General features: G+C 35.6%; 1 protein-coding gene across 8 annotated transcripts in view; it reads left to right on the forward strand.

Annotated features, from left to right (window-relative positions):
* VPS13A (vacuolar protein sorting 13 homolog A) overlaps positions 1-27,159 on the forward strand; it is a 256,059-nt gene that overhangs the window by 14,973 nt on the left and 213,927 nt on the right. For 5 of the 8 annotated variants that reach the window (XR_006210800.1, XM_042965112.1, XM_007077511.3 and 2 more), the window contains exons 3-12: positions 3-45; positions 2,519-2,614; positions 2,883-2,984; positions 14,931-15,040; positions 15,713-15,772; positions 17,706-17,765; positions 17,944-18,024; positions 21,775-21,832; positions 26,287-26,414; positions 26,620-26,726. Coding sequence is in view for 7 of the 8 variants with exons in the window: in XM_042965112.1 (XP_042821046.1) it covers positions 3-45; positions 2,519-2,614; positions 2,883-2,984; positions 14,931-15,040; positions 15,713-15,772; positions 17,706-17,765; positions 17,944-18,024; positions 21,775-21,832; positions 26,287-26,414; positions 26,620-26,726 (845 nt within the window). In the remaining variant the exon portion in view is untranslated. Of the gene's footprint in view, positions 1-2; positions 46-2,518; positions 2,615-2,882; positions 2,985-14,930; positions 15,041-15,712; positions 15,773-17,705; positions 17,766-17,943; positions 18,025-21,774; positions 21,833-26,286; positions 26,415-26,619; positions 26,727-27,159 lie in introns of those variants that run through there. The other 3 variants (XM_042965113.1, XM_042965115.1, XM_042965116.1) reach the window with 3 other exon arrangements.

Genomic DNA, 27,159 nt, shown 5'->3' on the forward strand with positions numbered 1-27,159 from the left:
AGAGTCAACTGGATGTACCATTTAAAGTTAAAGTTGGTCATATAGGTAAGCTGTGCTTATTATTTGAATGTCCTTGCTGGACTTGCAGTAAGAATGATATGCTTCGTATCTCTTTAATGTGATATTGTTAATGTTTCTGAGCACTAATTGAAAATCATGTGTTTTCGTCTGGGTAGAGCTTAGTAGCGTAACTTAAAGATACTGTGTGGTCCATGTATCCCTTGTTTAAAAACTATGAAATTATACATTTACTAGGTGTTAAAAATGAGTGGAGAGCCAGTGTGTTAAATCCAGTAGCATAACTGTCTCTGTTTCTTAGGTTTCTGACTACTTACTGCTGTCTTCCAATCATGGAAGTCTGCTGTAAGGAGTAGGGTCTGGATCATCCAGGCAATGTGACTCGGAATGAGTCAGAAACTTCGTTTCTGAGGTTGTTTGCATACCTGTGTCCTAGCAGCTGTCATTCTCTAATATTATTTTATTTTTTTCTACTAGACAATAAGTTTCTTAGTGTTTATTCTCACCACTTGGTACGATACCTGACATATAGTAGGGACACAATTTGTTGAGTGAAGGAAGTACCCATTTCCAAATGAGTGTACGGCATTATAATCAGCAGTTTTATAGGAACGTATTTTCCCCTTGCTATTACTGGGTGTTGTTAATCTTATTGATCCTTCAGAGTTTGCTGCATTTAGCATGTGGAATTACATATATAGTAAATATAAATATATGCATATTTTGAAAACAGTTGTACTTATGTGGAAGATTTTTGGAATTGTCTTTGTTTTATATTTTTGTGTATTACAAATTTTCTAGAAATCTGTACTTTTAGAAATGAGAATTTCTGGTAATGATGAGAGGAAAAGGTTTTTTTTTTTTTTTTAAAGATTTAATGGTGAAAGTGCTACATTATTAACTTTGTGTCTATTTCTTTGATTATTAATGCTATTTTGTCACTGTTCTCTGTTCTTTTATTTACTTTTTTGGATTAATATATGTGATACATGTGTGTGAGCAGTCTGATACATTTATAAATTGTATCAGATTTGTTGGAATTATTATTTTTTCTAATGGGTTTATTTCATTCTGGTTACATTTTGGATGGTACACAAATTTGAAACGGTCATTGTCTCCTCTGATTTTTTTTTTTTAATGTTTATTCAGTTTTGGGAGAATGTGAGTGGGAGAGGGGCAGACAGAGGGGGACAGAGGATCTGTAGCGGGCTCTGCACTGACCGCACCAAGCCCGCTGTGGGGCTTGAACTCAGGAACTGTGAGATCATGACCTAAGCTGAAGTGGGACACTCAACCGACTTAGCTACCCGGGTGACCCAGTCTTCTCTGATTTAAAACTTAGGAAGTCATCCCTGTTTTAGAAATCAGTTTATTTCTTTTTCTCTGGATTGATGTTGTAATATGAAACTTTTTCTCAGTTTGGGTTTTTTTTAAATGTTTCATTTTATTCATTTATGTTTAAAGTTTATTTTTTGAGAGAGAGAATGAGCAAGCAGGGGAGGAGCAGAGAGACAGGGAGAGAGGGAATCATGAGTAGCCTCCACGAGGTCATTGTGGAGCTGGAGGGGGGACTCCAGCTCAAAATCTGTGAGAGATCATGACCTGAGCCGAAATCAAGAGTCAGATCCTTAACTGACTGAGCCACCCAGGTGTCCTAGTTTGGGTTTTTGTTTTTTTTTAAACATGGAATTTTGGCCTTATGTAATGAGATAAATCTATGTAGATTTTTTTCCCCTTCTCCAGTTACCAGTTAATGCAGCCATCGTGTTATTAATTTTTCCCTTCCCAATCATGGCAGCTATTTCTGAATCAATAGACTCCTGCTTTCTAAAATATTTAAAGTATTCTAAAACAATTAGGGAAACTTTTTAAATACACAAGACTAGAATCAGTATAATGAATACCTTACATCATATTTTTTAGTTTAATATCCTAATGCTTTAAGGATATTTTGCTATTGGATTATAGTAAAACATTTTGAATGTTTGAATAGTTTGAATAATTTTCTAATCTTGTTCACAGTCTTTGATTATTATCATAGAAATCTGTGCACACATACACTTAGGGTGATAATCATACATATTGTATATATATCATCTATATATATGAAAAATACATCTTCAATTTTATAATCTACCTTTTGACAGTGTACTATGAATACTTATAGTGATTTGGAGTAAGAATTGGGGAAATCAGAGTTCTGATAATCAAGGATTGTTGGTTAATGGCAGAAGAGTATTGTTATGTTTGATGCAGATTGCCATAAATAGAAACTTGTAAATTTTTAGAATAGCATTTAGATTTTCCAACAGTACTAATACACATAATTTCAGATCATCACAACAAAGGCGTGTTGTTTTGGGTTGTAAAATAGCTTTCTGTGAAGTGACTCAGCTTGTTGTTTTGCCATCTCTTCTAATGCCTGACAGAAAATAGACTGTCAGCAAATGCAGGTTGAATGAATAATATTTTTTGTCCTTTTTAAAAAAAATTCATGTAGGTAATCTTAATCTTACAATTCCGTGGAAAAACCTGTATACTCAACCAGTTGAAGCTGTCCTGGAAGACATTTATTTACTCATAGTGCCTTCTTCTCGTAAGTCAAATTTTAAACATTATAACTTCAGGCACTTTTATTTGTGGATGGAAAAATCTTTATATCTCATAATGATATTCAGAATACTTTTGGTAAATATTTTGAGATATTTTTATGTTTGAATTAGCATTTGGGAATTCAAATTAAATTGGCTTTTACTCTAGACTTTTGCAGACTTTGTATTAGTGATTATTTTTCAAGGGTATGTTTTGGAATGAGTATACTTAAACTTAAGATAATTAAATATTCTTTTCTGTGCTTCCTGTAGAAATAAAATACGATCCTGTAAAAGAAGAAAAACAACTCTTGGAGGCAAAGCAATATGAACTTAAGCGAATAGAAGAAGCAAAACAAAAAGTAGCTGATCAAGGTAAAGGAAACAGTAAATAGGAATGGTAATAAGAAAAGAAGACCTAAATATTTATCACATGGGAATATTATTTTTCTCTGGAGGCAATGAAATTATTTAACAAATATGAGATAATCTTATTACATGGGGAATTTTAATGTGGCTTGTCTATTTTTATGATGATTATAAAAATTTTACTTAAAGAAACTTACTGTTTGACAAATAATACACATAGCTTATAAGGGTAAGGTTAGTTTTTAGCTATAATAATTAATTTCATCAAGTATATTTTCTTAGTTTTGTAGCTTTTTAATTTTTGAAATTGCTATTAAAACATTTTTTTAATGTTTACTTATTTTTGAGAGAGAGAGAGACGGAGAGAGCGGGAAAGGGACAGAGCAAGAGGGAAACACAGAATCTGAATAGGTTCTGGGCTCTGAGCTGTCAGCACAGAGCCCAACGTGGGGCTTGAACTCAAAAACTGTGAGATCATGACCTCAACCAAAGTCCAGTGCTTAACTGACTGAGCCAGCCAGGTGCCCACAAATTTTTATTTTGTAAAATGTTTATTTTTGAGCACGAGAGTCAGAGAGGGGGAGAGAGAATCAAAGAGGGGGAGAGACAGAGGACCCAAAACAGTCTGTGTGCTGTCAGCACAGAACCTGATGCAGGGCTTGAACTCATGAACTGCAAGATCATGACCTGAGCTGAAGTCAGATGCTTAATTGACTAAGCCACCCAGGCACCCTAGTTTTCTAGCTTTTTTTTTTTTTTTTTTTTAAATTCTCCTTATATCAGTTCTTAATCTTTTGGAGATACTTAGTTGTTTGATATAATTATGTTTTCCCAAATCTTTTTGGTTACCCTCTGGCTTCATATCCTTTCCTATTCAGCCTAAACCAAATAGTTCATTATTTCAACCCTTTCTTTTCTCAGTGGAAGAGCTGTCTCGCAGAAATCGAATTCCTTTCCACTTGCGTGGTGGTGACTTTTGTATTTTTTGTATTCTGTTCTGTCTAGTAAAACTTTCTCCTTAGCCTATAAATACATTGTACCTGGTCTTATCTTCAAACACAAAATGATCTTCCTAACCTGGTTATCATTTGTCTTCTGTTCCTCTTTTAATAGCTAAGCATCTTAAAAATGTATGTATACTTAAACCACTATCCTTGCCTTGCATTTATTTAGTTCTTTTTTTGATAAAAAACCCACTAGTAAACATTTTACCTTTTGACAAAGAGGTAAAAACGTTAAAGGAGATTTAATGCAAATTCTGGCGACACTTCTTGTAATTATATTTTCATACCCTGTGTAGTTGTTTATCTCTATCCCCAGTCTTTCTTTATTCAAATTTTTTTTTATTATAGCACACATGTAACAAAGTTTACCATCTTACCCATTTTTAAGTGTACAGTTCGCTGGTATTAAATACATTTAGAATGTTGTACAACTCTTACTACCATCCATTTCATATCTCTTTTCTTCTTGTAAAATGGAAACTTTATAGCCATTAAACAACAATCCACCCATTCCACCCCCCTCAGTTAGAACCCCTGGCGACCACAACTGTACTTTCTTGTGTCTGAAATTTTGGCTCCTCTGAGTACTTCATGTAAGTGGAATTATACAATGTGTCTTTTTCTAACTGGCTTAGTTCACTTAGCATCATGTCTTCACGATCTGTCCGTGTTGTAGCCTGTGTCACAATTTCCCTTTTAAGGCTAAATAGTGTTCCATTTTTTGTATATACCACACTTGCCTTGCCCATTCACCCATCTGTGGACACTTGGGTCGTTTCTGTGCTTTGGCTGTCGTGAATAAAGCTGCTCTGAACATGGGAGCACAAGTATTCCTTTGAGACATTGTTTTCAGTTCTTTTGGGTATATACACACAAGTGCAGTTGCTGGATCATAGGTAATTGTACTGTATTTTTGACTTTTTGAGGAATCACCATACTGTTTTCAACAGGGACTTGTACCATTCTGCATTTTCACCAACAATGCCCAAAGGTTTTGATTCCTTCGCATCCTTGCCAACGCTGGTTTTATCTTTTCTTCATGGTAGCATCCTAATGGGGATGAAGTGGTATCTCATGTAGTTTTGATTTGCATTTCGCTGAGGATTAGTATTTTAGTGTCTTTTCATGTGCTTATTGGCCATTTGTATATCTTCTTTGGAGAAATGTCTATTTGAGTCTTCTGCCCATCTTTTAGTTGGGTTGTCTTTGGTTGTTGTTTGGTGCTACGAGTTCTTTATATATTCTCCATGTTAATCTTTCACTAAATACACGATTTGCAAATTTTCTCCCATTCTTTGTGTAACCATTCTGTTGATAGTGTCTTAATGCAAAAAATGTTTAAATTTCCACGAAGCCCATTTTGTCATCTTTTGTTGCTTGTGCCTTGGTGTGATATGCAAGAAATCATCACAAAATCATCACCAAATCCAGTGTCATGCAGCTTTTGTCCTGTGTTTTCCTCTAAGAGTTTTATAGTTTTAGGTCTTAAATTTAAATCCATTTTGAGTTAGTTTTTTATATGTTCTTCGATAAGCAAGGTCTGACTTCATTCTCTTGTTCATTCTCTTCATATCCCGTTTTCCCAACATTGTTTATTAAAACTATTGTCCGTTCCTGATTGAGTAGTCTTGGTCCCTTATCAAAAATCATTTGCCGTGTATGCAAGGGTTTATTCTGAGTGCTGTATTCTGTTTTATTCGTCTGTGTGTCTGTCTTTATGGCAGTACCACACTGTTTTGATTACTGTAGTTGTGTTGTAAATTTTGAAATCTGGAAGTATAAGTCTTTCACCTTTTGTTCTTCCTTATCAAGACTGGTTTTCCTCTGTGGGAGTCCCTTGAGTTTCCTTATGAATTTAAGGATGCATTTTTCTGTTTCTGCAAAAAGTATAATTGGGATTGCTTTGAATCTGTAGATTGCTTTGGGCGGCATTGACATGCTAACAGTGGTTCCCAATCCATGAACTTGGGTATGTTTCCATTTATGTCTTTTAAAATATCTTTTTAAAAGTGTACAAGTCTTTCACCTCCTAAGTTATTCTTTCTGATGCTATTGTAAAAGGAATTGTTTCTGTAATTTCCTGCTCAGATTCTTCATTGTTAGGGATTAGGGATATGCAGTTGATTTTTTTTTGTGTGTGTGTTGACTTTGTACCCTGCTACTTTGCTGAGTTAATTAGTTTCAATAGTTGTTTTGTGAGGTATTTAGGGTTTTCTTCATATAAGATCATATTACCTGTGAACAGAGATTTTACTTCATTTTTTGATTTGGATGACTTTTGTTTCTTGCCTGATTACTCTGGCTAGACCTTCTAGTAGTATGTTGAATAAAAGTGACAAAACTGGACATTTTTGCTGTCTTTCTGATTTTCAAGGAAAAGCTTTCAGCCTTTCCATTAAGTGTGGTGTTTGCTGTGGGCTTTTTGTATATGAATTTTATTATGTTAGGTAGTTTCCTTCTAGTCCTAGTTTTTTGATTGTTGTTATTAAAAAAGGATTTTGAGTTTTGTTAAATGGTTTTTCTTCATCAATTGAGATGATCATATATATTTTTTTATTTGGTAAATGTTTGATTTATTTGGTAATTTTTAGCAAATTTATTTGGTAAGTTGACTTATGTATCTACCTATCCTTCCATTCCAGCAATGAATTCTATTGAGTCATGCTATATAATTTTTTATAACACTTTTTTTTTGTTTATTCATTTTTTTTTTCTTGGAGAGAGAGTGAGTGGGAGAGGGAGACACAGAATCTGAAGCAGGTTCCAGGCACTGAGCTGTCAGCACGGAGCCCGACGTGGGGCTTGAACTCACAGACCGTGAGATCACGCCCTAGCCGAAGATGGAAGCTTAACCGACTGAGCCACCCAGGCGCCCCTTGAATTTTTTTAATGTGCTGTTGAATTTTGTTTGTTGGCATTTCGTTATTTGCATCAGTATTTATTAGGAATATTGATCTGTAGTTTTCTTGTAGTATCGTTGTATGGTTTTGGTAGCAGATTAATACCTCATACATTGAGTTTGGAAGTATTCCCTTTAATCTGTTTTTGAAACGTTTGAAGAGGATTGATGTTTTAAGTGTTTGGTAGAATTCACCAAAGAAGCAATCAGTTCCACGGCTTTTTGTTAGGGGAGTTTTGATCACTGATTCAATCTTTTTACTAGTTTTATATGTGTGTGTATATATATATTTTATATATACATATGTGTTATATATATGTATTTTACATATATGGGTATATATAATACATATATCTATTCAAATTTTCTATCTCTGTGATTTTGTCTTGGTACGTATTGTGGTTCTAGGAATTTGTCCATTTCGTTTGGTTAATCCAGTTCGTTAGTATACAGTTACTCGCATAATGTGTATAATCCTTGTTTCTGTAAAATCTTTAGTAATACACCTACTCTCATTTGTAATTTTGGTAATTTGAGCCTTACTCTTTTTATCTTGGTCCATTTAGCTATTTTTCAATTTTATTGACCTTTTCAAAAAACCCAACTTTTGGTTTCATTTGATTTTTTTTTTTTTTTTCAAGTTGGTCTTCTATTCTTCAGTTTATCTCTACTTGAGTCTTTATTTTCTCTTTCCTTCTGTTAGCTGTGGATATAGTTTGTCCATTATTTTCATATTGTTTAAGTTATAAAGTTAGGTTCTTCTGAGGTCTTTGTTTTTTTCTTACAGCTATAAATTTCCATTTTAATACTTTTTTGCTGTGTCCCATAAATTTTGGTATGCTGTGTTTTTGTTTTCCTATATCTAAGTGTTTTCTAATTTCCCTTATGACTTGTTCTGTGATCCATTGGTGGTTTAATAGCGTTTTGTTTAATTTCCACAAATACGTGAGTTTTTAAATTTTCCTTCCATTTTCTTATTTTTTTTAAATGTTTGCTAATTTTTGAGCGAGAGTACGTGTGTTAGGGAGAAGCGGAGAGAGGGAGACAGAGGATCTGAAGCAGGCTCTGCACTCACAGCAGAGAGCCACTGCTGAGCTCTCTGAGGAACCCCAACTTCTGTGTTTTATTTCTAACATTATTCTGATATGGTCAGAAATGGCACTTTGCATGATACCTATGTTTTTAAATCTAGTTAGACTTAATTTGTGTCCTAATATGCGTTCTGTCATGGAAAATGTCTTAGATGTACCAGAGAACAGTGGATCTTGTGTTTTAATCCATTCAGTTTGTGTCTTTTGAGTAGACTGTTTAATCCATATCCATATACATACATACATACGTACGTATATGTGTGTATATGTACAAATATAAATATGAACTAATATCGGTATATTATATGTATTTTAATGGTTTATCTTTGAGAGAGAAAGAGCATGTACATGAGCAGGGGAGGGGCGGAGAGAGAGAGAGAGGGAGAGCAAGAATCCCAAGCATGTCCTGAGCTGCCATTGCAAAGCCCGATGCGGGGCTCAAACTCACAAACCCATGAGGTCAGAACTTGAACTGAAACCAAGAGTCGGATGCTTAACTGACTGAGCCACCCAGGCACCCCAGATCCATATACTTTTAGAATAATTACTGATAACTTACAGACGTACTTCTGTCCTTTTGCCATTTGTTTTCTGTGTGCCTTATTTGTCACTCATTTACTGCGTTACTCTCTGAGTTTGGTTGACTTTGTATAATGAAATGTTTAAATTTTTATTTCGGGGCGCCTGGGTGGCTCAGTCGGTTAAGCGGCCGACTTCGGCTCAGGTCATGATCTCACGGTCCGTGGGTTCGAGCCCCGCATCGGGCTCTGTGCTGACAGCTCAGAGCCTGGAGCCTGTTTTGGATTCTGTGTCTCCCTCTCTCTGACCCTCCCCCGTTCGTGCTCTCTCTCTCTCTGTCTCAAAAATAAATGTTAAAAAAAAAATTTAAATTCTTATTTCATTCATCTTGTGCATATTCTATAGGTATTTTCTCTATGGATACCCTGAGAATTACATTTTTGACATCCTTAAGTTAGAACACTTTAAGTTATACTAGCTTAACCTCAGTAACATACAGAAACTCTACTCTTTCACATCTCCCTCTTCACTTTTTTAAATTGCTGTTGTCACAGAATTGCATCTTTATATATTGTTGCCGAAAACAAACTATTTTGAATAGATTAGTGTCTTAAATAATTAGAAAACAACAGGCTGAGTTACAAAGCAAAGTTACCATAATACTAGCATTTAGACTAAGAAGTTTTTTTTATAAGTACATTGGTCTCTCAAATCATGTAGAATGCAAAAAGTGGAGTTACAAACCACTGTTATGGTAACGATAATTGATAATCGCAGATGTGTTATCTTTTGTTGGGATCATTGTTGTTTCATGCAGTATCTCTGGTTATTGTGTAGGGAAGGTCTGGTGACAGTCTTACTCAGCTTTTATTTATCTTGGAATGTCTTTATTTCTCCCTCACTCTTAAAGGGCATTTTTGCTGGATATAGAATTCTTGGTTGAAAGATTTTTTTTTTCTTAGCACTTTCAGCAATTTGGTCCATTGCCTTTCTGCCTTTTTTCTGATGAAAAATCTATTGATAAAATTATTAACGATCCCTTCCATGTGGTGAGCAGCTTCTCTCTTGATGTTTTCAAGATTCTCTTTTTATCTTTGGTCTTTGAACGTTTGCTTATAATTTGCATCCTTGGGTCTCTTTGAGTTCTTCCTTGGAGTTCTTTGAGTTCCCTGGGTAATCATGTCTTTCTTTAAATGTGGCTAGTTTGCAGCTAGTATTTCTCATTTTTTAGTTTTTATTTTTTTAAGATTTTTCATTCTTTAGTCATCTAAACACCCAGTGTGGGGCTCGAATTTACAACCCTAGATAAAGAGTTGCACACTCTACTGACTAAGCCACACGGGAGTCCCTCAGCCAGTATGCCTTCAGATATTCCCTCTGACCCTTTCTCTGTCTTTTTTCCGTCTGGGACTCCCACAGTGCATGTCCCCTGGGTGTCTGTTAGGCTCTGTTCACTTCAATTTATTTCTTTCCGTTCCTCAAATTTAATAATTTGTTGTTGTTGTTCTGTCTTCAAGTTTGTCTATTGCAGTCTCGCTTTGAATCTCTATGATGAATTTTTCCTTTTAGTTATGGTACTTTTCTGCTTCTGAATTTTTTTTTTTTAGTTTTTTTCTTTATAGATATTTCTGTTTTTTCATTCATTATTTTCTTGATGTTCTCCACATCTTCCTTTAGATCTTTGAGCATCTATGTGACAGTTGTTTTAAAGTCTTTCTAGTGGGGCACCTGAGTGGCTCAGTTGGTTCTGGACTTTGGCTCAGGTCATGATCTCATGGTTTGTGAGTTCAGTGCCCATGTCTAGCTCCACACTGATGGTGCAGAGCCTACTTGGGATTCTCTATCCTTCTTTTCTCTGCCCCTCCCCACTTGCACTCTCTCTCAAAATAAGTAAACTAAAAAAAAAAAAAAAAAAAAATGTAGTAGCTCTGTCATCGTATCTTTTTCAGGAATAGTTTTTGTTAACTTATTTTTTTGTCTGTTAAATGGGCCATATCTTCCTGCTTCTTTGTATCGTTGGTGATTCTTTTTAAAATCTAGATATTTGGATATAATAATGTGATATCTGTGGAAATGAGATTCACCCCCATTCCCATTGTTTTCTTTTTTTTTTTTTTAAAGCTTTTTTTTCTTTTTCATTATTGTAGGCTATCCCTAGTCCAAGGATCAGTCTGAGGTATAAATGTAAGGTATTCTCAGGACTTTGCTGAGCCCAAGCCTATGCCTTTCCCTGAACGTGTATGGTCACATTCTTATTTTCCCTGCATATGGAGTTGGTTTTGAATGTCCTAGTCTGTAATGTTTTGCTCACAAATAGGGAGAAGAGAACAATGAAGGGGGACAAAAACAAAAAAGGTTGCGAGTCCTTTAAAAGCCCTGGATGTCACTTTGGCTGGAGAGGGAGGGGCTTGCAACAGTTGAAAAAGGTGCAGTGACCACAACCACCCTTCTCTGTGATCAGGAGCAGCAACCAGCCATTAGAGCACAAATCTCCAAATATTTGGAGGATGGGTTCTTTCTTCCCACCTTGGTTCCTGCAAGTTGAGTTGCAAGGTGCTTCAGGAATGTGTGCACGGCTGGCTGCAGTAGGCCTGAGAATAGGGGTCCGGGTGAGCTGCTGCTATGGTAAGAGCTAAAGTGGATGTGAATGAAGTACAGTTTACATTCAAGCCTTCTCTGCAAGTTGCAAGTTGCAAGCCTTCAGTAGATTCTGGAGTTCCAGAATCTTTACATTAGGCACATTTTGCCTATTGAGTTATCTAGGAAGACAGATTCCTGGTGTTTTCTACTCTGCCATTTTCCTCTTCTCCAATCCTTTCTTTACTAAGTCTCCTAGGCTTTTGCCTTTTAAAAATTATTTTCATCTTCTCAAAACAATACATATACATAGATTTAAAAGTTAGTAAGTAATATTAGTACCACAATTTAGAAATTCTGTCTCCTGGCTCAGCCCCTAAGCCTGCTCCATATAGATCTGCTTTTAAGTTTTTTGGGTTTTGTTTGATGTTTTTATTTACTTTTGAGAGTGTGAGTGGAGGAGGGGCAGAGAGGGGGACAGAGGACCCGCGTGGGCTCTGCACTGACAGCAGCGCTCCTGACGTGGGGCTCGAACTCACCAACTGTGAGATCTTACCTGAGCTGAAGTCAGATGCTCAACTGACTGAGCCACTCAGGAGCCCCTACTTTTAAGTTTTAAAGTGCTTTTGTGGTTACTTCCATGCTACTATATAAGATGATCACATCCCTATTACTTGATTCATTATGCTTATACATCATTTATATAGAGAGGCTTCCCTTTATGGACTGTAAGGTTGACCCATTTTTCTGTCTTTCTAGTATAATTGCATGTTTGGTTAAATCAGTATTCATTGTTTATGTTATTATGGCTATATATAAATGTTTACTACTGAGCCAAATAGTATATATGCTCTGATTACATATGTTTTTTGGTGCAACTTTATTATTTCCTTGGCAATAGTTGGTGGATGTAGGGTGATTATTATATAGAAGTTTTTCTTAACGTGTCTGGTTTCAATGTGATGGATCTCCCTGTATCTGTAAGTACATGGTTTTAGAGTCTGCAGTCTGTTGCGTGTATTGTCTTCAGAAGAAATTCTTGCTTCTCACTAGGATGGGAAAAGGATAGTTGTATGGCTGTGTGGACTAAGGGAGGGAGAATACCTGGAAGTCTAACTACTAATTACACCAGACTTAAGCCAGTCCTTGTATTATCATCCTCTCCCTGCCATTTATGTTCTCTGAGGACTCCAGTTCCTGAATCTTCCCAGGATTCTGGCTTTTGACTCATCTTTATTATTGGCCTCTCCATTTATTATAGGTATTTAGAAGAATTTCTTCATCTCTGCTAAGTAGGTTAAGGCCATCTGCATTCTAGCTTCCAGACTACTGAAGGTATATCTTCCCTGTTTTTTTCCTGTACTCTTTCTTGACCTTGGGGATTTGTCCATTTTCCCCCTTTACTTTTGCATTAATAAGGTCTTACTGAGAAGTAGAAAAATAGATAACAATCCACCATGTTTAATCAGAAGTCCTTATTTTTACATTGGTCTAAAATTAGAAACGCTTATGCTTAAAATTCAGTAGTGATAGCTTATTGTTATCAGGTAGAAGTTTAAACTCTTCAGCGTGATATGTAAAAGTTCATATGATTTGAATCCTATTTACCTCTTGAGCCTTATTACTGACCCCATCCCTTTCTCTTCTATTCTTTTGTTCTAAACATACTGACCTATTTACAGTTTATTGAGTGTATCAATTTCTCTGAATATATCTCACTTTTACTCTATCTAACATATAATTGTGAGTTACCAGCATTGAAATGATAGTTGAGGTGTATGGTGTGGATGAGATTCCCTGAAGCAGCAGTAGAGGAGAGAAGAAGTCCTAGGACTGAGCCTTAAGGAAATGTAACCTTTAATGATGGTGTAAAAGAGGAACACAGAAAAAAAAAATCAAGAAAAGAGTGATGAGGGGCACCTGGGTCGCTCAGTCGGTGGAGTGTCTGACTTGGCACAGGTCATGATCTAACGATTCATGAGTTCGAGCCCCACATTGGGCTCTCTGCTGTGAGTGCAGAGCCTTCTTTGGATCCTCTGTCTCCCTCTCTGTCTCTCTCAAAAAAATAAACACCAAAAAAATAAAAAAAAGAGTCATCAGATAAGTAGAAAGAAATTTGGAGATTATGATTTCATGGGAAGAGTGTGTTTTAGGAAGCAAAGAATTTATCAGATCCTAACGAGGTATTAGGTAAATTAAAGAAATAATCATTTTATTTACGTCATGCATGTCATGGGTCATTGAGTGATGATTACGGAAAAGGAACTTCTGTTTCTTCCAAAGTTGGAGACAAGGTCATCTAACAGTAAAGAGAGCAATGGAAGGATTGTTAGACCTTTGAGGAGAATCAGAAAGAATTTGACTTAGTTGTTCCAGAGCATGTGAACAAGTTGAGTGGAGAAATGTAGTAAGTGGCTGTTGGGATGAAGTTGGTGATACTTAATTTATAGTAATTTCAGTCCTGTTGTGATTTTTCTCTGGTGCTCAACTGGCAAGGTTAAGCGTGTTGATATAAAAAGTAGAAAGTTGGTTTTATTCAGGGTTGGAGCTTTATTGACAGAGGAAAATGAGCAAAAAGAAATAAAAGGGTTGAAAATGTTGGTGAAATAAGACATTATGGAATCTGTGCTGGTTAAGGGATTCAGAAGGAAATACTGGGTAGGGAAAGAAAGATTTAAGCATTTAATTGAATGACTGAATAGGTTTATAGAGTAAAGGATTTTATTAGGATGTGGTGTCGTATTCAAAGATTAAAATGCTCTGTCTTCGAAGAGCTTTTATTTTGTTTACTTACTCTAAAGTCTTATTATATTTAATATATTTACTTACCTGCTATTCACTGACACTTGGATTTGATGTAAATATATCTTCATCAGCCTGTCCTCCTTGGCCAGTTGAATTAGTAGTGGGTCATGAGAGGAAAAAACAGATACTCTGTATGTACAGTGAGACAGGACTACAAATAGAAAATGAGATAGTTTTCATTGACATTTTCAAATGGAGAAAAAAGGGACAGTAACCCGTGGTTATCAAATGCATATTAAAAAAGAACTTAGCGGTGTGCTGGGTGGGTGACTCAGTCGTTTAAGTGACCGACTCTTGATTCTGGCTCAGGTCATGATCTCACGGTTCATGAGTTCAAGCCCTATGTCAGGCTCTGCAGCTGGTATCACAAAGCCTGCTTGGGTTGGGATTCTCTTCTCCTCCCCTCCCCTCCCCTCTCTCTGCCCTTTCCCTACTTGCACCATCTCTCTCTCTCAAAATAAATAAATTAAAAATGGAAGAAATTAGGAGTTTCGATACTTTGTTTTTTCTATTCCCCTGGAAAGTTTTGAAACTGGAGATAGTTAATATCTTTTTTAGAAAATGAAACAAATGATGAATTTCCTTCATTCTTCCTTGAAAGAAGAAAGGATTGCATATCTTCCTGTTCTGGATTCATCAGGAGAAGAAGCATATTCAAGTATTTCATACATCAAACCACAGACAATTTGTAATAGTATCACTAATTTTAAGGGCAATTCCTTGTTACTCTTTCTGGCTTTTCTAATTTAAGCCTATTAGAATTCTTACCAAATAATCTTCATTGTTTTCCAGGTCTTTATGTACCCAGGTATAGTTGTAAAATTTAATGGCAGGAAGTTCTAAATAGTTGGCTTTAGTTTCATTGAAAAAGTAGATTTTGAAACTATTTGTATTTGGTTGCCTTTGAGTCTTTGGAAGGGATGCTCTTAGTGTTCTGTTTATAAAGACAGATTTTTTTCTTTAACACGGTGATGTTTATGTTACCTCCATATGTGGATGGATATTTATAGAGTATATTTTTCATTCGAGTTAAAAAAAAAAGTATTTGCTATTGTAGAAAAACGTCAGGTGGAGAAACCGGACACTTTCACAGAAAAATTAATTACTCAGATCATAAAAAATCTTCAAGTGAAAATTTCCAACATCCATATTCGTTATGAAGATGATGTAAGTATTTTAATAGGTGAAACTTATTTTTATATTTCCATATATATACTTTATGGTTTGTTGACACCTGCTCTGTTGTGGCCAGCCTATTGGATGCCGGGAAGTGGAGGGACACAGATCTGAAGGTGACCTGATCTTTCTGTTTTGTAATCATAGTTTCAATTTGCAGTGTTTAATGCCTTGATTACACTTTGCTAAAATGTTCAAAAATCAGATAATGAAGGAAAATGCCTTCCTCTATTGCAGTCACCTTGGGTAGTTGGGCATTATGTAGTTGGCCAGTCACGTATTTTTAGAATACTTTATATTTGCCTCTTGGAAGTTATAGTGCTCTAGGAATCAGTAGAGGTAGATTTAGATTGTTTATCTCAAATAGATCCTGTGTCTCTAAAATGCATAATTATTGGCTTCTCACAGTACTATTGTGAAGTCAGTTTTTTGATAAACTGGTTTTTTATACATTGAAAAATACAAAGATTTATTATTGTGCAACACTAATACATGGATACTTAAAATTTTAATATTAGAAAAAACACAGGAATAAAGGTTGTTCTAAAAAGTAGTAAAATGTTTTTGAGTATTTGAAAAAGAATGTTTCCCAGAAAATGAACTTTTTCTGTAATTTTGTTTAACCACTAAAAATCTGAGTAAAATTTGCTCTTTTCTCTTTAGATCACAAATCGAGACAATCCATTGTCATTTGGTATTTCCCTTCAAAATCTCAGCATGCAGGTACTTTGTTTAAAAAGCAGTTTAACCATATTGTGCAGTTCATCAAGCTATTACTGTTCTTGTATGCTAGCATCAAAAATAGGTGTCTATGTAGAATTGGTATAGAAAGTGCCTGAGGTAGATTGGAATTCGGGGTAGGTAGTTTAGCATTTCAAAAAATGTTTGATAATCAAATTTAGTTTAAAATATGAAGGCCTATTATTTGCAGAATATATTTGACATTTTTTCCTTAAAAAATCCATTTCTTAAATAAATACAAAATAAAAGTAATGTTTATTTCAGAAACTGATAAATCATGAAAAACATAAAGAAATCACTCATTTTCTTACCACCATTATTAATATGGTGGCAAACTTGGTTCCTGATTTTTCAAATTGAGGAATTTTTAAAGTATGGGAGCAAATAGAGGATTATGAAACATTGTTGCATCAATGTTGTGGACAGTTGAGGAATCTGTCATTTGGTTTATATTTTGAATACTTTTAAAGAATAAACTGTTAGGAATAAAGTTTAAAACGCTTTTGTTTCCTAGTCTTACCCTTCTCCCAGAGATAAACATCCTAAATTTTTAAACTTTGTTATAATATGTCAATTAGAAATGTATAATACCGGTAGGTTTTTAAAAGTTTACATAAATACTTTACATGATTTTTCTATAAATTTTCATTTTCTCTTCACAGTGTTAATATTTACTTGTGTTGCTACATGTAATTCAATTCAGTTTAATTGCTCTGTAGTATTTCATTACATGCTTTATTTATATCCATTGAGTTTTTGTGTACAGTTTCTTCTTAAAACATGGACCTACTACAAGCAAAATAAGAAAAGCCAAATTAAAAGTTATTCACTAAAGTTGGGTGGGGTAAACTGTCAAATGCTGCTGTTAGTTTGAAAAATAAGGATGAGAATTACATTGGGTATGGCAACATGTGGGTCATGGGTAACTGTGACAGAGCGGTTTTGACCATCCCCTTTGGGAGACCTTAGAAACTGGTCCCCTAGTGCAGACCTGTTCAGTTAGAAACTCAGCTGGGGGCCCAACAATCTAGGGTTTAGAAAGCCCTCCAGGTGATTTTGATACACACTAAAGTTTGAAAGTCACTGTTGTCATCTGTTCAGTTCTCTACCAGAAAATGAAAACCATTTTTGTAGAATAAGCATCTAAACACTCGATTGCCCTCAGTGGCTTCTCATTGCTCTTAGAATAAAGTCAATAGTGTTGTTTTAAAATAGTTTTAATCTATGTTAATCTGACCCCTGGTAACATCTGGTTTCATCTCTTTTGTTTTTGCTTTATGTTCTCTGGCAATACTGGGCTTCTTCAATTCCCTGAACATGTTGTATATTTGCATGTTTTCCTACTCTGAATCATATTGCCTACTAACCTTAAAATCAATAATTTCTAATTTTTTTTTTAATGTTTATTTATTTTTGAAAGAGAGTGGGAGTGGGGGGCGGGGAGGGGCGCTGAGAGAATTGGAGACACAGAATCCCAATCCCTCTGAGCTGTCAGCACAGAGCCTGACATAGGACTCAAACCCACGAACTGTGAGATCATGACCTGAGCTGAAGTCGGGTGCTCAGCTGACTGAGCCACTCAGGTGCCCCTTAAAATCAGTAATTTCTATCCATATATCATGTATTAGTCATCACTTTCTCCATTACCCGCTGAGTTTGAGGCTCCTACATTATTCTGAGAACTGTGTATTTAACCTCTGTGGTGGCACTTACCTGTTTGTGATTGCCTGTTGACTTGTTTGCTTTTTCAGTCACCAGTGAGCTCTTTGAAAACAGAGACTTTGTTGTGGTTAATATCCTTTCACTGAAGGTTTTCAAGGACATTTTCATGGGAAATTGGTCAAGGGCATGTTGATAACAATTTATCAGTCAGCCATTTCATGTGCTATGACACTTTCACTGTTTTTATTTTCAGACAACTGATCAATTCTGGATTCCATGTTTACATGATGAAACTGAGAAACTCTTTCGTAAGGTAAAATAAATATCCTGTCAACCCATAGACTTGATAAAAAAGACTTTTATTAAGGATTCGTGTGAGTTTTTACTTGCTTAACTTGATTATATGATTCAGTGATTTGAGACTTCTGAAAATAGCGTATGTTTATCATTTAAAGAAAATGAGATGTGTAATAAACTTGATTTATTTTCAGTTAATCCGATTGGATAACCTTTTTGCCTATTGGAATGTGAAGTCTCAGTTGTTTTACCTTAATGATTATGATGAATCATTGGTAAGTAAATCTTTTTGGGATGTGTATATCTGCTTTTGTTAGTATATTTTGCATTTGGTTTTATTCATCGTCATTTATTAACATACCGTAGTTTGTGGTCTTTTTTCCTAGACAAAATCCATTAGCAGCATTTACAGAAATATGTGAATATATATGTGCCTGTACACAATGTGTATAGACCCATTTTTTTGTATAATTGACGATTTTGTATAATTGACAATTATATTGACATATATATACATAATTTCACGTGTGCACGGTAATGGTTCAGCATTTGTATATAACGTGAAATGATTACAATAAGTCTAACATCTGTTACCGTACATAGTTAAAAACTTTTAATGAGTACTTTTAAGATTTACTCTCTCAGTAACTTTAAAATATGCAATATGAGGGACACCTGGGTGGCTCAGTCTGTTGAATGTTCGACTTTTAATTTTGGCTTAGGTCATGATCTCCCAATTTGTGGAATCAAGCCCTGTGTCGGACTCAGCACTGAGCATGGAGCCTACTTGGGATTCTTTCTCTCCCTCCCTCCCTCTCTCTGTCTCTCTCTCTGTCTCTCTCTCTGTCTCTCTCTGACTCTCTCTCTGTCTCTCTCTGACTCTCTCTCTGTCTCTCTGTCCTTCCCCCACTATTGTTTGCTCACTATCTCAAAATAACTTTAAAAAAATGTACAAGGATATTACTAACTATAGTTGCCATGTTGTTACATTACATACATCCTCATAACTGACTTCTTTTATAACTAGAAGTTCTTACCTTTTGATTCTGTTTACACATTATGCATATTTCCCACTCTGACAACCACCAATCTGTTCTCTGTACCCATGAGTATGAGCTTGGCTTTTTTTTCATTTTTATTTTTAATTTTTTTAAGCATTCTACGTGTAAGGTCATAGGGTATATGTCTCTCTGACTTATTTCACTTAGCATAAGGCCTCAGGGTTCATCCATGCTGCAGATGGTAAGATTTCCTTCATTTTAATGGCTGAATGATACTCCACTGTGTATTTATACTATATTTTCTTTATCCATTCATCTATCAATAGACATGTAGGTCTTTTCCATATTTTAGCTATTAGAATTAATGCTGCAGTGAACATGGAGGTGCTCATATCTTTTCTAGCTCATGTTTTGCTTTTCTTTGGGTAAATGTTCAGCAGTGGAATTGTTGGATCATATGGTAGTTCTCCTTTTAATTTTTTGAAGACCCTCCATGCTCTTTTCTATAGGGGTTGCATCTATTGATATTTCTACCCACAGTGCGTAAGAGTTCAATTTTCTCCACATCCTTGCCAACACGTGTTATTTCTTGTTTTTTTTGATAATAACCGTTTTAGGGTACCTGGGTGCCTCTGCCAGTTAAGCATCCCCGTGTTGGGCTCCATGCTGGGCATGGAGCCTACTTTAGAAAACAGTTAATAACCATTCTAACAGGTGTTAGTTGCTTTTGATTTGCATTCCCCTGATGATAAGTGGTGTTGAGTTACCTTTTCATGTATCTGTTGGCCATCTGTCCCGAAAATGTCTTTTCCAATCCTCTGCCCATTTTTTAATTGGATTATTTCTCTGAAATTGGGTTGTAGGAGTTCTTCATATATTTTGCATATTGACCACTCATCTGATAAATGATTTGCATATATCTTCTCCTCTTCAGTAGGTTGCCTGTTCATTATATTGATGGCTTCCTTTGCTTTGTAGAATCTTTTTAGTTTGATGTGTTCAACTTACTTTTGTTTTTTTTTTTTCTTTTCTTTAAATTAAAAATTTTTTAAGTTTACATCCAAATTAGTTAGCGTATAGTGCAACAATGATCTCAGTAGTAGATTCCTTAATGCCCCTTACCCATTTAGCCCACCCCCCCCCCGCCCACAACCCCTCCAGTAACCCTCAGTTTGTTCTCCATATTTGAGTCTCTCCCTGTTTTTCTATTATGTTTGTTTCCCTTCCCTTATGTTCATCTGTTTTGTCTCATAAAGTGCTCATATGAGTGAAGTCATATGACTTTTGTCTTTCTCTGACTAATTTCACTTAGCATAATACCCTCTAGCTCCCTCCATGTAGTTGGAAACGGCAAGATTTCATTCTTTTTGATTGCCGAGTAATTGTATATTGTGTATATATACTATGTATATGTATATATATACTATAAACATTGGGGTGCATGTGTCCCTTTGAAACAGCACACCTGTATCCCGGGGATAAATGCCTAGTTGTGCCATTGCTGGGTGGTAGGGTAGTTCTATTTTTAGTTTTCTGAGGAACCTCCATACTCTTTTCCAGAGTGGCTGCACCAGCTTGCATTCCCATCCACTTGTTTTTCTTTAGTTTTCTTTTGGTGTCAGGTCCAAAATGTCATCGGCAAGACCAGTGTCAAGGTACTTACTGCCTATCGTTTCTTTCAGGATTTTTATGGCTTCAGGTCTTTAATCTATTTTGAATTAATTTTGTGTATGGTCTAAGGTAGTGGTCCAGTTTCATTTTCTTGCATGTGGCTGTCCAGTTTTCCAAACACCACATATTGAAGAGACTCTCCTTTCCCCACTGTACATTTTTGGCTTCTTTGTGGAAATTAATTGACCATACATATGCATGGATATATTTCTGGGCTCTTTATTCTATGCCATTAATCTGTGTGTCCGTTTTTATGCCAATACCATACTGTTTTGATTACTGTAGTTTTGAATAGAATTTGAAATCAAGGCTTGTGATATCTCCAGGTTCTTTCTCAAGATTAATTTGGTTTTTGAGGTCTGTTGTGGTTCCATACATATATTAGGATCATTCTGTTTCTGTGAATAATGCCATTGGAAATTTACAGGGATTGCATTGAATTTGTAGATTGCTTTGGCTAGTATGGACTTTTTAACAATGTATCTTGAAATATGGAGCATGGAATATGGTCCCTTTTTTTGGCATCTTTAGTTTGTCTCTTCAGTGTCTTACAGTTTTTGGTGTACAAGTCTTTGGCTTCCTTGGTTTAATTTATTCCTATGTATTTTATTCCTTTTGATGTAATTGTAAATTGGGTTGTTTTCTCAATTTCTCTTTCTGCTACTTCATTATTAGTGTGTAGAAATGCAGTAGATTTCTGTATGTTAATTTTGTATCGTACAATTTTACTGAATTAATTAGTTTTAACAGTTTTTGGTGGAGTCTGTAGGGTTTTCTATATAGAATGTTATATCATCTACAAACAGTGATAGTTTTACTTCTTCCTTTCCAATTTGGATGCCTTACATTTTTTTTCTTGCCTAATTGCTGTGGCTAGGACTTCTAATTCTGTGGTGAATAAAAGTGGCAAGAGTAGTGGGCATCTTTGTCTAGTTCCTAATGTTAGAGGAAAAGCTTTCAGGTTTTAACTATTGAGCATGATGTTAGCTGTGGGATTGTCATATATGACCTTTCTTATGTTAAGGTGTATTTCCTTCATTCCCACTTTCTTAAGATTCTTTATCATAAATGGATGTTGAATTTTGTCAAATTTTATATATGTGTCTGTACACAAATATATAAAAACACACAGATATATTCAAATAGTTCCTAGAACATTCTTTAATAGTAGTAGTTTAATGGGATATTGTCTAACCAGTTTAATATTTTCCATAGCTAAGTCCTCCTAAGTTTGAGTTTTTTATTTTTTAAATTGTTTTTCAACTTTTTTTTTTTTTTTTGCATATGGTAGGATTTTGTAGAATAAAGATCTGTTGGCATGAATATAAATAAAAGCAGTTTGTCTTTTAATAGGACAGCTTGAGGAATGGTATTGTCAATAAAAATATTGTTCCAGAAGGTTATGATTTTGGTAAGTACATTTTATAAAATAAGTACAATTAAAGTAATTGGTATAAATTTTAATGAACATTGTTAATGTCACTGTGATGTTTCATGTTAATTTTGTCATATAAGTCAAGGTATTTATAATACATATGCACAAATAAAACAGCTAGCTGTTCAATGCCCTTCATTGTTGGGGAACTTTTTGCTATATTTCAAAACTGTAGGAAAGAAAAATGTCCCGAGAGAGGATGTAATAAAAGTGGTAAATCTCTAAGGATTATTCATAATAATTATAATGTTAAGACATTTTAAATGGCAAATACAGTTTAATAAGGCTAGCTGCCATAGTCTGTAGTGTAATCTTACTATTTTTAAAACGTATATTTAAAACTTTTCTTCTCCATACTTGCATTTGGTTCCAAATTTTCTGAAATGAACATGTACTTTTCAGAAATGAGTAAAATTTCAAGTTGAAAGGAGTAGCATTTCTTGTACTCTGTAGGTACTCAGTAAATACTGATTGGTGAGTGGGTAACTTCTTTATTAGCTTTGGTCGTCTGATGTCTTCAGTGATTCTTTGCTGTATTCTTCTACCTTCATGATTATACTTTATTAATTTCCTAAAGTTGAGTCTTGTTTTCACTCTTAAACTATCCATTTCATGGTTTTGGCTTTATTTTCTAGATTATTTTCATCAAAGGAAACATTAGGAACAGATGAGATTTCTTGTCATGTGTATCGATGATTCTCCTGTCTGTCACTTAGGTTTGACTTATTCTCCTTTGCCCTGCTGTCATTTCCTGCTGCGATAGTCAGGACCTGATGAGAGAGAAACCACACAGTAATTTGAGCAGGGGAAGTTTAATATAAAAAATGACTGTAACAGGGGATTGGAGTCACAAAGGATTGGCTAACAAGTAGAGAGAACTCTAAAGAAAAAAAGGAATGGTAGAAGGAACTGCCCCTACCCCAGGACTAAGATGGAGTGCCCAGAGAAGAGGGTCTGCCTGCCTCAGCATGGAGATCTGTGTGACCAGGGCTCACCGATTGCCAGGAAAGTCTCTAAACTTGTTGGAAATTCACCCTCAGGAACTTTATGGATTCTCATAGAGATTTGTCCTGTGGGAGGCACTTCACTGGAGAACTGCATTAGGGTGCTGGGAGAATTTGCTGGCTGCTGCTAGTCACCGTGCAGTTCAGGAGGCTGGTGCTGAAGAAGTCTGTCATAGTGTAGGAGCTGCTGTCATACCGTAGGAGCGGGACTCTGAAGGAGCAGAATTCTGTAGGAGCCATTTTGTGGGAGCTGGGTGGTGGAAAAACCATGGCAGTGCAGGAGTCTGTGGAATGAGCACATTAGAACCAGCAAACAGAACTCCTCTTACAGTATCTCTCTGGCGCCCTCTACTGATAAAGATTAGTATTACGCTAGCTGGTAAAGAAAAAATATTTCAAGGGCCCAAGTCTAGTTTTTAGAATAGGCAATGAAGGATGAATTCAGAGTTCACAGATAATAAATTGATAATTGGCATACCTGTTGGAGAGGAAAGGAGGACTGAAGGCTTTTTTTTTTTATTTAATGGGAGAGTCAACAGCTTATTCATAGGTTGAGATGAGAATCATCTGTAGAACATGAATAAATGAAGCAAGATAGAGAAGGGATAATTTCTTTATTGATGTGGGTAAAAGGGGATAGGATCTCATGCACAAGTGGAGTGCTTTTCCACACAGAGAACATGATTAGTTCAATTATGAGACAGATTTCAGGCGTGAGACACAAGTCCTGATACTGGGTGGGCAGTAGAGATGGTGATAGTTTATGGAATTTCTTCGATGAGCTCTTACTTCTTAATATGTGAGGTGTTGGGAGGTTTTTGGAGGGAGGAGAGGCTGTGAAATACCCATGTAGGTTAACGGGAGGGAGAATTGACTAGAACCGTGTTCTCAAAGTGCAGTTCAGACTAGCAGCATCAGTATTACTTGGAAACTTGTTAGCAATGTAAATCCTAGGGCTCATCCCAGACAGACTGAATCGGAACCTCTGAGAGTGAACCTTGGCAATCTATGTTTTAATAGGCTTTCTTGGTGATTTTGATTAATACCAAATTTTGAGAGCCACTGAGATAGGGTAGGGGTTGGGCAATTTTTTTTTTTTTTTTTTAAGGGCCATGTAGTAAATTAAGTATTTTTCAGTTTGAAGGCCATGTGTATACAGCCTCTGTCGCATATTTTTCTTTTTTCCTTTAAACAACCGTGTAAAAGTGTAACAATCATTCCTAGTTCACTGCTTGTGCAAAAACATGCTGTGGGTATGGATTTGGCCTGTCCTTGACTAAACGTTGTATGATTTCTCAACAACATTGAGGAACTGTGGGATTTATGACATAGTGAGGCCGATCTGTGTGACTGCGTAATTTTTTTTTCCCCGATAAAATTCAACTTCTGTGGTAGATTATAGGTGTAGAATACATGGTGAGGGGTTTTATCCAGAATTAGGGTTTTGCCTGATCACTGACAAAAGTGAGAAGGACAAAGGAATGAAAAGTGAATGCAGGGCAATGATTAACATAACCGATCATAGAATTTTAATAGGGTGGGGAGGGAACTGAGGACAGAGAAAGAATAGGATCAATGAGTGTTAGGTTCCACAGGACCTGGAGGTTTGGTATCAGAATACTAGAGAGGTACGTGGTGGCGGTAGGAGAGTTGGATGCTTGACCCTGAATTTATGGAGAGGGCGGGGCTATGGGCATGATGAGGTTTAGTGGATGAAGTAAGGGGTAGGAGTCCAAGGTTCTGAGAGGCTTTGGTGTTGGAAAGAGCATTTGTATGTGGAAATCACTTGGAAATTAGAGTCGCCAGGAGCTAAAATCAGAGAGAGGTAGGAGAGATTGTAACCCAGGGATGGATAGAGATTGCGACCAGGGAGGGTATGGGAGTTGTGTAGTCTTCCACGTAACATGAGAAAGGTGGGGGAGAGGAATCATTTTAGTGGTTTATTGCTTTGTACGTATCCTTCCATTTACATGTAAGTTTTTCTTATTTTTCACTGTGTGGTATTTTATTGTATGGATGTACCATGATGAATTTAACCAGTCTCCTATTGTGGAATATCTTCTTGTTTTATTCAAGTTCAACATATGTATATAATTGAGTATAATATGTTGAGTACATTTGAATGCTCAATGTGAAAAAATTAAGTGCTGTGCCTTGGGGATGATTAAAACCAGAGGAATGTACCATGTTCTTACACAGATTAGCTGATAATTTAATAGTTGATCTCTCTATAGATTGAGCTGCTACTGGCCTCCCTTTGCAAGAATATTGTTATCCTTTTTTGATACTAAATATAAAAGGTTTAGTTTAATCTGTCTTAGATTATGGGTTGAGCCAGGAAGGTTATCCTGGGTAAACTCTCACTCATCTTCTCAAATCTCCTTTTACAAGTCAAAAGGAGGCAGATGGATACATAGAAACTGACCAGAAATTCAAAAATTATAATTCTATAATAGAAGTCAGTGTTTAAATAAAATCTCTTTCCTCTTAGCATTTTGAATGTAATTCTTTTAAAACTGTATTTTTGTCAACATTTTTTACACTATTTTTGCCTTTTAGAGAGTGTTCCTGTCTTTAAGGGTTATGTTGGTGTTTTGAGGGGAATTTCAGTTAGTCTGTTTACTTAAAGAAGAAAATACAAATTATAGTTAGGAAAAAGATAAAAGAATCTTTTAATTGACAGTTCATCTAACCGAATTACAGCAGTGTGCAAACCTGGGAAAGTAGAAAGAGTATAAGAAATGAAAATCAATATTTTCAACTCCATCCCTTTAGTACTTAGAGACTCTTGAAATATAACTCAATTTAAATTTTTAAAATTTGCCTTTCTCTGTAAGGCTTATTTCACTTAGCATCACACTCTCCAGTTCCGTCCATGTTGCTACAAAGGGCCATATTTCATTCTTTCTCATTGCCACATAGTACTCCATTGTGTATATAAACCACAATTTCTTTATCCATTCATCAGTTGATACACATTTAGGCTCTTTCCATAATTTGGCTGTTGTTGAGAGTGCTGCTATAAACATTGGGGTACAAGTGCCCCTATGCATCAGTACTCCTGTATCCCTTGGGTAAATTTCTAGCAGTGCTACTGCTGGGTCATAGGGTACCATATGTTTTCACTCTTATGTGGATCCTGAGAAACTTAACAGGAACCCATGGGGGAGGGGAAGGAAAAAAAACAGGTTAGAGTGGGAGAGAGCCAAAGCATAAGAGACTCTTAAAAAATGAGAACAAACTGAGGGCTGAATGGGGGGTGGGAGGGAAGAGAGGGTGGGTGATGGGTATTGAAGAGGGCATCTTTTGGGATGAGCAATGGGTATTGTATGGAAACCCAATTTGACAATAAATTTCATATATTAAAAAAATAACAAAGAAGAGGTATATATAAAAAAATTTTTTTTAATTTGCATTATTTTCCAGTGTTTCGTCCCATATCTGCTAATGCCAAACTTCAGATGAATCGGCGATCGGATTTTGACTTCTCTGCACCCAAGATAAACCTGGAAGTTGAGTTACATGAGATAGCAATTGAATTTAATAAACCACAGGTGATTTTTTTTAAAATGAAATTTTGAATTGAGTATATAATTTGATAAAAGCAGAACCAAGATACTTTTTAATGTTTATTTTTCAGAACTAAGATTTTTAAATGTATTTCAGAAATCCACAGTGTCTTAGAGTAACATTTAACTTTTTAAACAGTTGAACACAAAATCTGAAACATTTAATAGACTTAATATTTTCTTTCTTTAGTATTTCAGCATTATGGAGCTTCTTGAGTCAGTTGATATGATGACGCAAAATCTGCCATATAGGAAATTCAAACCTGATGTACCTCTTCACTATCATGCCAGAGAATGGTAATATGGCTTAGTTTTTTTTAATTGAGGTATAATTTGACATACTACATTAGTTTAAGGTTTATAATGATTCAATATTTGTATATGTTGTGAACTGATGACCACAGTAAGTCTGGTTAACCTCCATCACCAGATAAAATGACAAAATTTTTTCCTTCAGAGTTTTTATGATCTCTTAGCAACTTTCAAATATGCAGTGTAGTATCAACTATTGTTACCGTGCGGTACATTATATCCTCATGACTTATTTTATAACTGGAAGTTTGGATCTTTTAATCCCCTTCACCCATTTTAACCACTGCCTATGCCTCATCTCTGTCATCTACCAGTCTGTACTCTGTATTTATGAACTCAGTTTTTTTATTTTTGTTTTTTGAGATACTATATATAAGTGAGATCATACAGTGTTGATCGTTCTTTGTCTAATTTCACT

This window comes from Panthera tigris, chromosome D4 (assembly GCF_018350195.1).
Source record: "Panthera tigris isolate Pti1 chromosome D4, P.tigris_Pti1_mat1.1, whole genome shotgun sequence".
Classification (NCBI taxonomy): domain Eukaryota; kingdom Metazoa; phylum Chordata; class Mammalia; order Carnivora; family Felidae; genus Panthera; species Panthera tigris.